This window comes from Triturus cristatus, chromosome 3_2 (assembly GCF_964204655.1).
Source record: "Triturus cristatus chromosome 3_2, aTriCri1.1, whole genome shotgun sequence".
In the NCBI taxonomy this organism is placed as follows: domain Eukaryota; kingdom Metazoa; phylum Chordata; class Amphibia; order Caudata; family Salamandridae; genus Triturus; species Triturus cristatus.
Window position 1 is genome coordinate 975,328,462 of NC_140584.1, and position 14,036 is coordinate 975,342,497.

At 44.3% G+C, this 14,036-nt stretch overlaps 1 protein-coding gene across 1 annotated transcript in view; it reads left to right on the plus strand.

Moving 5' to 3' along the window:
* The window catches only part of KSR1 (kinase suppressor of ras 1), a 510,276-nt gene that overhangs the window by 253,158 nt on the left and 243,082 nt on the right, over window positions 1–14,036 (plus strand). Inside the window, exon 2 of the mRNA XM_085649554.1 lies at window positions 4,398–4,538. Within this exon, the coding sequence (XP_085505680.1) occupies window positions 4,398–4,538 (141 nt within the window). The remainder of the gene's footprint in view (window positions 1–4,397; window positions 4,539–14,036) is intronic.

A 14,036-nucleotide genomic window follows, 5' to 3' on the forward strand; every position in this document is an offset into this window, starting at 1 on the left:
TGCAAACTAGGATATTTTGCCATTCATGTTTGAATTGCTCTTGTGGAAAAAAGGAGGAGAAGTGCTGATGACAGAAACTCAATTGCTCAGAGACAAATGGCTTGTGATTCTACTTTTCAGTGTATTTGGGATGTTATGTGATTGGAAACATATTCTACTTTGTGAATGTATTTTAATATCAATAACTCATATTAAACCAAATAAATATGTGTATCCATTGGTTGAATTAAATAACGTAATACGCTGTAACCGGTTAGTGAAATGGGAAACAAATACAAAAAATTGGTATATTTTGCTCTTTCGGCCACATCTGATCCAATCCTGGGTTATTCCCACCCTCCCTATTCCCCGCCCACAGTTCCCCACTTTTTCCCCCCACTTCGACCACTGGCATCACCACAGCCCTGGGGTACAGTCAGCAATGGGATCAATGCACCAGCCCCTCTGTGTTAAGAAACGTTACTCTAGACCTGGGGACCCACCCAGCAATGGGAAGCAGCAACCCCTCTAGAGCATTCATAGAGGCAATGGAGGGATGGTCAGCAATGGAGTGAAGGCACTGACGTCTTACAGCAGCAACAAACATTACCATACTCCGGGGTGAATAGTCAGCAGTGGAGTACCGCAGCCCATCTATGGCAGCAGTGCTGCCAGCATTGTGAATTATTAGAATCTTGTTTAAAAAGATTTGGGGTGTGACTTTCAGATTTTTCGACAATCACGCTGGCATATCCAGTTAAAATACATCATATGACAAAGGCGTGGGGTTAAGGGCAGTGGAGGGGGAGAGTAGTATAGCTCCAGGGAGTACGTTATAATAAGTCCAATTGTTTATCATCTTTTTTAATTGTTTCTCTAATAGTAATCGCTTTAACGGAATACTAACTCTATTTATGAATCCCAAACCCCTTCGGCCACCGGAAGTGACAAAGTGACTCAATCAAGTGCATTTCATGATTTTATTCAGCTTATCTGTTTTGACTCGTGTTTTCACAAGATTTTGGTTTATTTCTTCACATAAACTATGTAAAAGTTGTATCTTTGATGTCATAGACTCAGTCACTGCATAGACTCTATTAAAATGGGCATACCCTACCCCAGTATTGTCCTTTTCCCCAAATCAGCACATAGAGCACTGGAATTGTCCCTTTTCAATGCATTAGTGATTTCCGATAATTTATTCCAAATTTGTGCTTTAAATGCACTTTTGACTGAATCTTTTTCAAAATTTTCTCAGGGCAGGGAAACCTCCTATCAAAACTTTATTATGAGGAAGGCTCCTTGCTGAAATTCATCTGACTTTTCGCAGTGCCAGTTGAGGGTGGAGCTAATACAGGAAGTGGGTGGAGCCAGTGGACGGAGTGGGTGGAGCCAGAGAAATGGGTGTGGCCTCCGACAAAGATTGGAGCACCTGCACTTCATATTTTACAAATTAAGCACTGCCCCCTCCCCGAGGGCAATGCTGATAGTGAACTAAAGGGCAAGTCAGGAGGCATGTGTACTCTATATGTGACCTATGTTATTATTATTATTATTATAGAGCGAACAACATTGTAGTATATTAAACGAAGCACAAGTCTTTTTTTAACTTCCTGGACTGTGGTTTCCGGAGTTTCAGGGGTATCAAGCGCTATAGAAATACAAATCTTTTTCCCCCCTTCTCTCCCTCCGCTATCCTTCTCACTCCAAATAACTGACTAATACCCACCCCTCAAATGACTTTCATATTTCACCATACTAATTCACCACTAATCCTTTATGGGTTTCCGGAGTAGCGTGCTACTCGCCAAAACAAAAAGCGCTTCAACACCCCATCAGGGGTAACAAGCGTTATATAAATAAAAAACCTTTTTTCCCTCTTCTATCCTACCGCGATCCTTCTGAATCGAAATAATTGACTTACCTATCCACCACTTAAATCACTTTCATATTTCACTACTAATCCTTTATGGGTTCCGGAGTAGCATGCAACTCGCCAAAAAAGCACTTCAACGCCTCGTCAGGTGTTAGTAAGCGCTATATAATTGCAATTACAATACAAAACAATTACAATGTATTTAAAGGCGCTCTCCTATGTGATAATGAACAAAAAAGGGGCTCTGTAAAATTAAGTATTTGCCTAAGATTACACAATTTGGTTAAGCGGGTAATCCAGGACTGATCCCGGTTATTCCAGTTTCATTCCGCGCACTTGATGGGTATCTCTCTCTCTGACATGAAAGGTTAATGCTTGTCCTTAATACTTGGAGGATGAGATGATAGCCTGAGTAACAGGCAGAATCCACATTATATTTTTGGCAGTTTTAAAAAGCACAAATCTTGCCCAAGAACATAAGATCACCTCACAACAGGAACACTTCAAAACCTGCTGTGCTGCGCGAAAGAGGCGAGGCAGCTCAGCGAGTGACTTTCAGAAGTCAACTTCTGTCCCTGGTGCAAGAAGAAGGCCAGTAAAAACATGACCATGTACTAAACTGCACTTAATCACCACTTCCACCCTACCGTGCTAAAAAAATTGGACTTTTTAAAAAATTTTTAGCAATATGTGTCGGGACACCAGGACAGTCCTTGAAAAAACTTAATTGTCTGGGCAAATCTGGGACTTTTGGTCACCCTCCTTAAAGCGTGGATCTTACTTTATGTTCACGTTTGTACTTCACATTACTGGGTCACTTTTCTAAAGGCAGCAAACCCAGGACGTTTATTTCCTGAAATGACATCATCCACCCTTTGGCCCCAGATGACTTCACTGGGCAGAGCCTTCTATTGGCTGCTGAAAGGCCAGGGGGAGGGCAAGGAGTGGAAGCTACAGAAAGTAAACAGGAGTCTTAGAAACTTGTTACCTTTATGTTTCTGCTGCTGTCTGCAGGACCCCTGCGACCAGGAGTAGCAAGAGTAATGCCCGCGTATCAAAGGGCAAGCTGGGGATAGAACTGCTGCATCTGGCTACCTCTCATTGATGGCCATAAAGGTTCTCAAGCGCCCTTCAGACCTGCCGGCATAGAGCTCCCTGCTCTTGAAGGCCTCTAGTCCAAGTCCTATTTAAATTACAAATGGGCTTTGTGAATTTACATTTTTGGTGACATTGAGACTTTCTTTTTCTTCCCTCCATTTGAGTTATTCCACAATTTGACTCCTGCAGTCCCTGGCCTCCTTTCCAGATTCTTTTGGCTTGTATGGAACTAACACATAGTGTGAAAGAGAGAGTATGTTGATAATTGGAGGTAACACAGTTTACCAATTGTTAATTACTTATTTGGAAGATCTACAAGGAACTACAAGTCACCAAGGCCACTTCAGAGTGATAAAACATAAGTGAGACTTCATGTATATGAGAGTGAGTCTGACTGAATAAAGAGGTTGAACCCACACCTGGCCGCTGCGGCTGCTCGCATGTGGCCTTGGGGGGAGCTTAAAGCCTGTTTGAAGAGTTCGGTTCTCAGGATGTTCCTGGCCTGAGTGTAAGTTTTTCCATTTGAAGACTGTTCCATAAATTCTGACCCTGGCCCAAAGGGTCGTGTGCCCTATTTTTAAGTCTCTCGAAGTGACATTACTCGATCAGTTGTGTTGACTAGGAGTGCAGATTTCTTTTGGGATTGTAGTGGCACGCCAGATTTTGAAGGCAGTTTGGACCTTGGCCTCAGTATCCTCCATACGTTATACACAGAGCTCTGCACATATTCCTACATTTGATTGGGCGCCAGTAGGGCTTCAGGGTTGGTCACCTGCAGCCGATGGGTGCAGTGGGTACCACAGGATGTGAAGGCTGCCACAGCATCCTCGCTAGCAAAGATCATGCATTTAAAGCTTTGCACTACAAATTCCCTCACATCAACCTTTGCAACAACATTTTATGGAGTATGCATTCTCCTTAATTTTATTTTATATTGTTACCACCACCTGATAGTTATGCTTCAGTTTATAAATTCATTTGATTAATGTGCCCACTAAGGAAGCCATACAGGTTAAATCATGAGGTGTGTCTGCTAAACCTAGCAAAGTTCACTGAACAAAAATGCAGCATGCCTTAGAAATATGTGTGTTAGTACTTTTGTGCAAGCCAGTGACAGAGATGCTTCTTGTATTTGTAAGACCCCTCCATTTATTTAGTTTGTTCCCGTATTCATGAGGTACACGTATCGTTGTAGGGCAGTCAGCAACACCCTGGTGTAAGGTGTTTACGAGACTCATGGGAAAAATACTGGGAACAGGCCAGCTCACTTCTATAGAAGGTTTTTTGGTCCAAATGGGCTAAAGTCATAGGCCATGCAAATGATGCCTCCTGTGGAAGACGATCACAGTGTTACCAATAAAGCATTGTTCCACTATGCGATACGTACCTCATTGCTTTTACTGAATCTTGACTAATCGACGCCTCTTCTTTTAAACCCCCTCAGGAAAAGCTGGTAAAATACATCAGTCGACAACTGCAATGCAAACTCCATGTGCCGGAGAATGAAAGGACGGCAGCACTCAACCGCTACCCAAGGGTCTGCGACTGGCTCTACACCATCGGGGTCGGAAAGGAGACCGTGAAGGCAAGTTATGAATAATATTAATTCTCAATGAAAACAATTATGAGCTGAGCTCGAATAATACGTTCAATGAAGGAATAGAGAGCAGCGCCAGGAACAATTGTTTATTGTAACACTGAAAGTATTTACTTGTAGGACCTTCAAGGTGATTGTTTTTGTAAAAACCCAGCAAGGTGTGAAATGCACTATGGGCAGCCTTGGTAGTTGGCAGGTCACCTCACCACTGTGGTGGTTTGGACTTCTTGTATCGCGTGTCTCTGGAGTGGAGGTGGGGCAGGGCCCTCTCATTACCCTGAGAGAGAGAGGTGGACCATCCATCCTTCACCACCCAAGGATCCATCATGAAAGAAGCCCTGGCTTCCAACAGGGAGACAGGCGACATACTGCGTGTATGACGAGTCTCACATGAGGAGTATTCATTCACTTATTTAAAAATGAATTATTGTTATTTTGAGTTTTACAAAGCACTAGCTAGACCCGAAGGTATCAGAGCGCATTACATGTTGTGTGATAAAGTTTACAAGAGATACATGAGTTAATTATGAAGTAGTGTCTGTAGGTGTCAAGGCCTATTTTCCTTTGAATCTAAACAACATTAATGAAGATTTATTTTTAATCCCCCCATTGGTTGTGAGCTGTTGAAATATGCACATGGGCAGCAAATCATTTTGAGCAGAATAGGTAGACCTATTTCAAAAGATAGATAATTCTTCTGGGGTTTCTCTATATTTTGATTTAAATTTGTATTCTGATTTCTACCTATAATGCTTTCCCCGTTGCGCATTGTGAGAGGAGTGGTGATCCCTTTTCTCATCATGGTTTTGAACTAGGAGGCCATTGATGGAGAGACTACATGTTCACATTTGGTCAATTGGTGGTTTGGGGGAAGTTGGTTTCCCGGTTATAAAATTAAAATTTGTAATTTTCTGCCATGCGCATGCTGTACGTTTGAACCTTTATGTGGTGAAACATACAAGGATGCCTTAAAAATCCAAGACTGATGTGATTAGGTGATGTCTTAACTTGACAGGTTAACCCTCCTTTTATTACAACTGGACTGGCTCTGCTGTCTTTTGGCAATGTTCGCGCTAAAAAAAGCCACATACATACCACATACAAACTAGCTGTACTACATAGTTATTGACAATATCAGGCAAACATTCTATGATAGGGCCTGTAATACACACATCCTAGCAGGACCGAGCGCTGTCAGGAACAGAGCGATTTGCCGGAGAGAGCAGACTCCTTAGCAGTCTGTCCTGTTTTTCCTTCTTTCGGTTGCATTGGTGAAGGAGCATCGGGGCTGGTAGACCAGGTGGGACCATTCAGGACACTTTACTCTGAATGATAAACTCCTTTATGAAAGGTTTTGTCCGTTTGAGCTAATTATATATAGTCTATGGTCCAGTTGAAGGCACATCGCCAAAACGCATAGACCGTTTGTATCCCCTACCTTGGAGATGGAATAAATTATAAGAGAAACCAAATCTGCTTTGAGTCCTGATTGGGGTGCTGTGGATGCCTGCTACTGCCGGACGGGTGGTTTTGGTGATTTCCTAAATATATATATATATATATATATATATATATACTGGCAGTCGCCAGTAGATAGTTATAGTTAGGAACGTGTTTCCATAGGAAATCTGCAACATTCTATTTGGAATAACTTTGGCGACGATTGGCGAATCCTCGCGAAATTTTCAAAATAGGTGGGGCGCTCCGCTCCGCTCCTTCCCTGAAAGTCTCGGGGGGATTCGTCAAGCGGGGGCTGAGAAAAAGGGGGGGTCCCAAAACGCGTTTTCCCCATGCATTTTTCCATAGGACCTTTAGTCCAAGCTACAGCCCGAACGGCTGAACAGAATTACTTGAAATTTGGCAGAGAGGTAGTCCTCAGGTCAGGGATGTGCCTTTTGCAGGTCTGGTGTAAATCTGTTCAGTATTTCCTGAGAAAATAGCATTTAAAAGCATATATATATCTATAAGCGCGCACCGGGCGCGTACGGTAAAACTTACCGTACGCGCACGCTGCCGTGCGCGAGCGCAATTCTGATTGGTTGTTAGATCTTAGTAAACATTCGAATTGGTCGAAACCAGGAAGTGTCGGCCACCATTTTATCTCTCGCAGTCTGAGGGGGTGAAAAACAAAGGTGGAGAACATGAAAAGGGGGCAGGGGGAACAGTTCCTGACCCCCTAGCCTTTGCCAGGGGGTCCCAGAAGGACCCCCAAGGACCAAAATTTCCTTTAATTTTTTTGCGAAAAATCGCGGAGTACGCGTAGCGTGCGCGTACGGTAGAAACGGAAAAATTCCGCGAACTGCGTCACGTGGGTGCGCGGTGCGCGAAGCGCACCGCGCGCCCACAGTGCGCGTACGGTACGCGAAGCGCACCGTGCGCGTACGGTACGCACACGGTGAAAAACCTTTAAAAAAAAAATACATAACTTAGCATTTAAAAAAACGTACAAATTCACTGAAAAAACCATAGGTTTCACACACGTTATAGTTAGGAATTAGCATTTAAAAAACCTTGCAAATTCACTTAAAAAACCATAGGTTTCACACATGTTATAGTTAGCTGGACATTTCACTCGTGAAAAACCATTGAAATTCCCCCGTTATAGTTAGTGCAGGCAACTATAACTCACGCGACCGCAATCCTCTGCTGATGACGTCAGATATTACATCACTGATGACATATGTGTCTTTCTGGAAAAAAAATATTTGTAATATATGTATAGCTAAAGATTAATGGAAGAAGACATGGGTAAATAAGTGTCTAAATACAGTGATGTAATATCTGACGTCATCAGCAGAGGATTGCGGTCGCGTGAGTTATAGTTGCCTGCACTAACTATAACGGGGGAATTTCAATGGTTTTTCATGAGTGAAATGTCCAGCTAACTATAACATGTGTAAAACCTATGGTTTTTTAAGTGAATATATATATATATATATATATATATATATATATATATATATATTATAATATAATATAATAATATGTTCTGTTGGCGCCACTCGGGCTTGTATAGTGCAGTGGTATGACAAGGGTGTGTGCCGATTCCCACTACTTTTAATATAAATGAGTCCTCTAGACACTGTTTTGGGGAAGTTTAATCTCCCCTCACTATACTGGGAACACACAGGTGGGTTCCCTGCATTACTACTTACTGTGGTGACCAGACATGTATTGATCTTCGATGAATGCTGGATGTTTTATTTGAATATGCTCAGATAATGCCCTCCAGGTAGCAGCATGCGCCAGGTAACAGCATTTAGGAAAAGCGCGCAAGATGTAACTTGCAGGTAGAAAATGTACAGCTGCTCTTAGTCAAAACATGAATAGCTATGAATCAATTTTGACAGTCAAATCACACGGGTTCTGTCGGCTGAGCAACAAAAAAATCCTTTTATATACAATGCTACCTAAATCAGCCAATCTAAACCTCCTAACTACCCCAAATATGAATGCGCCACATCTAGATTCTGCTCATTCCAACTGGAACCCCTCCCCCTGGACAACAGAACATTCCTCACTTCTGAAGCCCGGAAGAGCATTCTCTTTATGCCAGAAAGCATAGAATGGCGCTATGTAATCAGACAGCCATCCCATGTGAATATGTATAAATAGTTGTAACCCGTTGAGTAATGCCCGCCCTGCTGCCCAGTGGCACCTTAAATTTCCAGAATACATATACCCACACCCTGCTTTATGTCAACCTTCTGTACTGCCTTCCACACTTCCAGTGTTCTTCAGTACAGCATTTCTGATCAAAATGTTCTAAATAAATAATTAAAGATAAGAGGCCTCGGCTGGGCTGGAATTGGCTTTCCAAACGTCTTCTGTATAGCTCCTAGACAAGTTCCAAATATTTACATGAGACTCATGATGTAAACTGAATTGAAAAGTGTTTTCCTTTCTACCTTTCGCATCGGCCATTTGATAATTTTTGTGTCTGGTGTAATGTATTGTATGTAATTCTTCATTTTTTAATGTATTCGCACAAGATGCATCATAGTCCTTTTATGGTCTCGCCTGACCCAGCGCATGCGCTGGTCTGGCGAGACTTTTTGAGAGGGCTCCACAAAGTGCTACCAGGCCAGCCTAGAGCTACAGTACATGTGCGCGGGCGTGCGCGCTGCGCTTGACCGTGATTACTTTCACTTTTGCCGCTATGATGTTTGATCGCGATCACTTTCGCGGCCGCACTGCCGCTTGGCATAGCCAATAGGTCTCGCTTTTGGGACCTTATAAGTATTTAGTTATGCAACTGTTGCATTGCTAAACACTTATAAGGTCCCAAAGGCGAGACCTATTGGCTATGCCAATACATGTTCATTATTATTTTTAGCCCTGCTGCACAGCAACCACACTACTATACATCATGGCTACAAATCATTGCCAAAGTCAGCAATGCTCATGCTGTACAGCAATAACTAAATGCAGTGGCAGAGCCAATAGTCTATAAGGTGAGAACTATTGGCTTTGCCAATACTTATTAGGACATGGCACAGTATCCCTGTGATTCTGAGCAAATCAGTTAATCTCCACATGCGTGAAAAAGAAAAAATATGACATTTAGCAAAAAATCCTATCACATGATGAAAACAATTGTGCTCATATCCATGTCTTAGTGAAAATAAATTTGGAAGATTTTGTCACAATAAAAGCAGATCACATCTGTTGTCACAATAAAAACAGATAAACATCTGTCACAATATACATCCATTTCAAAGGAGAAAGGGGCTTCTTTGAAGTTTGTGTGGCATAGTAAAACATAACTACAATTGGAAAGAGGGTCAACAAGAATGACGGGGATGATGAAAAAATAAAAGTAGTGCCTCAATCACAGTGCGATTAGTGGAAGAACAGCAATAAAGCTTAAGCAATCAGTACTTGGTTCATGCTCCAACCGAAAAAAGAGGAAGTGAAGCTAGCACATGCTAGCCAATTAGAAGGCATGAAATAACATGACCATGAAGCCAACAAATGTTAAGCAATTGGCCGGCTGCAAGACCCTTATTGTATACAATATCTCTTGCAAGCAAGAGCGCATGCCGTGCATGCCCTGTCGCAGGTGTGACCTAAAACTGAGTTTCAGGAAAAAGTTAAAAGTGAGATATGCAGATAATGGTTTCCATGCTTCAAATATTTTAAATGCCAGCCAACGGTTAACATTCTTACAAACTGTTTTTAAGGCAAGTGTTCTCACAAAATCTTATATTGCATAATCTATATAGGGAGTGTTCATTGTTCAAGCCTTTTTCGTGAATGCATTTTCACATTTATTTTGACAAGACCTATTTGGCACGCGAGTAACATTTCATTTATACAAAGCATTCACGGTTCTAGCTACAAACATTAAAAACATGGCGAACATGTGCGTGCTCTGCACTAGTTGAGTATTTTCTACAAGAATGTTTTCACGCCTTTCTCCTACGCAATGCACATGTGAAATCTTCTCTTTGGCTAATGTGTGTCCTCTGCCTGCACCCTCGGGTCTAATTCCAACATACTGGAAAGTGTGCAGTGCTGATGCATGGCACACATTGTTCAAGTGTATGGATCTGACCTTTAGAAACCGCACAGCTTCAATAAAAACATTTTTTAAACTTTACCAGGGATTCAAATAATAGGGCTGATTTATTTACGTTCAACTGGTGTGAAATGGATCCATGTTTTATTTGTGTCTTTCACTCACCTTCAAAGTGTTTGTTTAAAAAATATAAATATGGCATGCAGTACAAAAAATAAAATGTAATTGTGTATTTCTTTAAAATACATAAATGTGAAATAGAATTGTGTAATTTGAAGATGTAAAACCCTACTTGATACACCGCAGTTGTTTAGTCTTCCAACAACCTTTATTACGTACAGACCTCCATTGGGCTACACTTCTCCCACATTGACGGTTCATCTTTGTGTGGCACATTAAGTGGTGCCATAGCTGATGCAATTGTAGTGTGTGGCACAGTAGCTGGTGACCAGGCATCCTGTGGCAGACTCAGTAGATTGCATGCACTCCTTGGCATTGTTACTGACAGTCACTGTGAGATCCTGTGAAGTGGTCACAGGTTAAAAGGCTTGCATTGCACATTCTTGCTCTCGCTGGGTGCCCTAGCCGATGTGTGGCGCTGGCGCCTTCTGAGAAAAACTCTGAGCCCTGGCACTGTTTTTATTTTGCAATGTAAGCACTGGTGTGCCTGTTAAAGCTTCTCTGCTCCTGTCAGTGTATCGTCATTGTGCTGATGGAAGCTTGCACTGCTGCTAATGCCTCTGCTGTGTACACTGTTGGGTGCACTTTGCTTGTAATATTTGAGGAAAACTTTAAAATAGCAGTACAGACATAATATTCAGTAGTGAATGCCTTCACTCCGAGCACCGCTATCTCTTAGCCTGCCTTTACTCCAAGCACCCTTAACTCCCAGCGTTCCTTCACTCCAAGCACCCCTAACTCCTAGCGTGCCTTTATACAAAGCACCCCTCACTCCTAGTGTGTCTTCACTCCAAGCACCCCTAACTCCTATCATGCCTTCACTCCAAGCACCCCTAACTCCTAGCATGCCTTCACTCCGAGCACCCCCTAACGTGACATCACTCCGAGCATCCCTATCTCCTAGTGTTCCTTCACTCCGAGCACCCCTAACTTCTAGCGTTCCTTCACTTCAAGCACCCCTAACTCCTATCATGCCTTCACTACAAGCACCGCTAACTCCTTGCATGCCTTCTCTCCAAGCACCCCTCACTCCTAGCTTGCCTTCACTCCGAGCACCCCTAACTCCTATCATGCCTTCACTCCAAGCACCCCTAACTCCTATCATGCCTTCACTCCAAGCACCCCTAACTCCTAGCATGCCTTCACTCCAAGCACCCCTAACTCCTAGCGTACCTTCACTCCAAGCACCTCTAACTCCTATCATGCCTTCACTACAAGCACCGCTAACTCCTTGCATGCCTTCACTCCGAGCACCCCCTAACTCCTAGCGTGACATCACTCCGAGCACCCCTAACTCCTAGTGTTCCTTCACGCCGAGCACCCCTAACTCCTAGCATTCCTTCACTTCAAGCACCCCTAACTCCCAGCGTTCCTTCACTCCAAGTACCCCTAACTCCTAGTGTGCCTTCATTCCGAGCATCCCTTAATCCTAGCGTGCCTTTATACAAGACACCCATCACTCCTAGAGTGCCTTCACTCCAAGCACCCCTAACTCCTAGCGTGCCTTCACTCCAAGCACCTCTAACTCCTATCATGCCTTCACTACAAGCACCGCTAACTCCTTGCATGCCTTCTCTCCAAGCACCCCTCACTCCTAGCCTGCCTTCACTCTGAGCACCCCTAACTCCTATCATGCCTTCACTCCAAGCACCCCTAACTCCTAGCATGGCTTCACTCCGAGTACCCCTAACTCCTAGTGTTCCTTCACTCCGAGTACCCCTAACTCCTAGCGTTCCTTCACTTCAAGCACCCCTAACTCCCAGCGTTCCTTCACTCCAAGTACCCCTAACTCCTAGCGGGCCTTCACTCCGAGCATCCCTTAATCCTAGCGTGCCTTTATACAAGTCACCCCTCACTCCTAGTGTGTCTACACTCCAAGCACCCCTAACTCCTAGCGTGCCTTCACTCCAAGCACCTCTAACTCCTATCATGCCTTCACTACAAGCACCGCTAACTCCTTGCATGCCTTCTCTCCAAGCACCCCTCACTCCTAGCTTGCCTTCACTCCGAGCACCCCTAACTCCTATCATGCCTTCACTCCAAGCACCCCTAACATGCCTGCACTCCGAGCACCCCCTAACTCCTAGCGTGCCTCACTCCAAGCACCCCTAACTCCAAGCGTGCCTGCACTCCAATCCCCCCAACTCTTAGCCTGCCTTCACTCCAAGCACCTCTAACTCCTAGCGTGCCTTTCCTCCAAGCACCCCTAACTCCTAGCATGCCTTTCCTCCAAGCACCCCAACTCTTAGCGCGCCTTCACTCCAAGCATCCTTCAATCTTAGCGTGTCTTTATACAAGGCACCCCTCACTCCTAGTGTTTCTGCACTCCAAACACCCATAACTCCTAGCGTGCCTTCACTCCGAGCACCCCTCACTCCTAACGTGCCATCACTCTAAGCACCCCAACACCTAGCGTTCCTTCACTCCGAGCACCCCTCACTCCTAGCATGCCTTCACTCCGAGCACTCCTAGTGTGCCATCACACTGAGCACCCGTAACTACTAGCGTGTCTTCACTCCAAGCACCCCTAACGCCTAGTGTGCCTTCACTCTAAGCACCCGTAACTCCTAGTATGCCATCACACCGAGCACCCCTAACTCCTAGAGTGCCTTTACACCAGGCACCCCTAACTCCTAGCGTGCCTTCACTCTGAGCACCCCTAACTCCTAGCGTGCCTTCACTCCGAGCACCCCTAACTCCTAGCGTGCCTTTACTCTGAGCACCCCTAACTCCTAGCATGCCCTCACTCCGAGCATCCCTAACTCTTTACCTGCCTTCTCTCTGAGCACACCTAACTCTTTGCGTGCCATCACTCCGAGCACACCTAAATCTTTGCGTGCCATCACTCCGAGCACCCCTAACTCCTAGCATGCCTTCACTCTGAGTATCCCTAACTCCTAGCGTGCCATCACTCTAGGCACCCCGACACCTAGCGTTCCTTCACTCCAAGCACCCCTAACTCCTTGCGTGTCTTCACTCCAAGCACCCCTGCTCCTAGCCTGCCTTGTTATGTTATTTATGTTTAATATAGTGCTCAAATCACCCGGGGGCATCTCCGCACGGTTATGGAAACAAGTGTCAGTGGAGAGGGAAAGGATTAAGATTTGGGTCGTTTTCTGAATTTACAATAGTTCGGACTAGAGAGCACATGAAGTGGGAGCTTATTCTAGTAGTAGGAAGTGGGGTAAGAAAAAGTCTTTCCTCCGCTGCAAGTTGGGCGAATGTGAGGAACATAGACACAGTAAAGCTTTATCGCGAGCTCTTAGGCTACGACCCGGTGTGTATGCTTTAATTTTTTGTTACAGATATAACGGGCCTTTCCCTTTTAGGGCATTATAGGTAAGGCAGCAGATCCTAAAACACAATCTTTTCCTCACAGGAAGCCAGTGCAATTCCTTCAGCAACTGAGCCGAAGAAGTACCAGAGGGGCAATTGAGAACAAGCCTGGCTGCAGTATTTTGAACAACCTGAAATTTGGCAACTAAGATCCCATTAGCATCCACTAAAAGGGCATTGCCGTAGCCTAGCCTGCTTATTACCAAGGCTTGGACTAGAGTCCTTCGGGCGGAGGTATGAAGATAGGGGACTATTCTGTGCAGAAGGCGCATGTTATGGTAACAAATTCTGGTGGTAGCCAAGATATGCTCTTTCATCGTTAAGGCTTGGTCTGTTTTCGTACCAAGATTCTTTACTGCTTGTTTGGACACAGGAGTAGACCCCAGTTGGTGAGTCACTAGTTGTCTGTCCAGGTGGAGGAAGCTTTTCCAAATAGCATGATCTCCGTC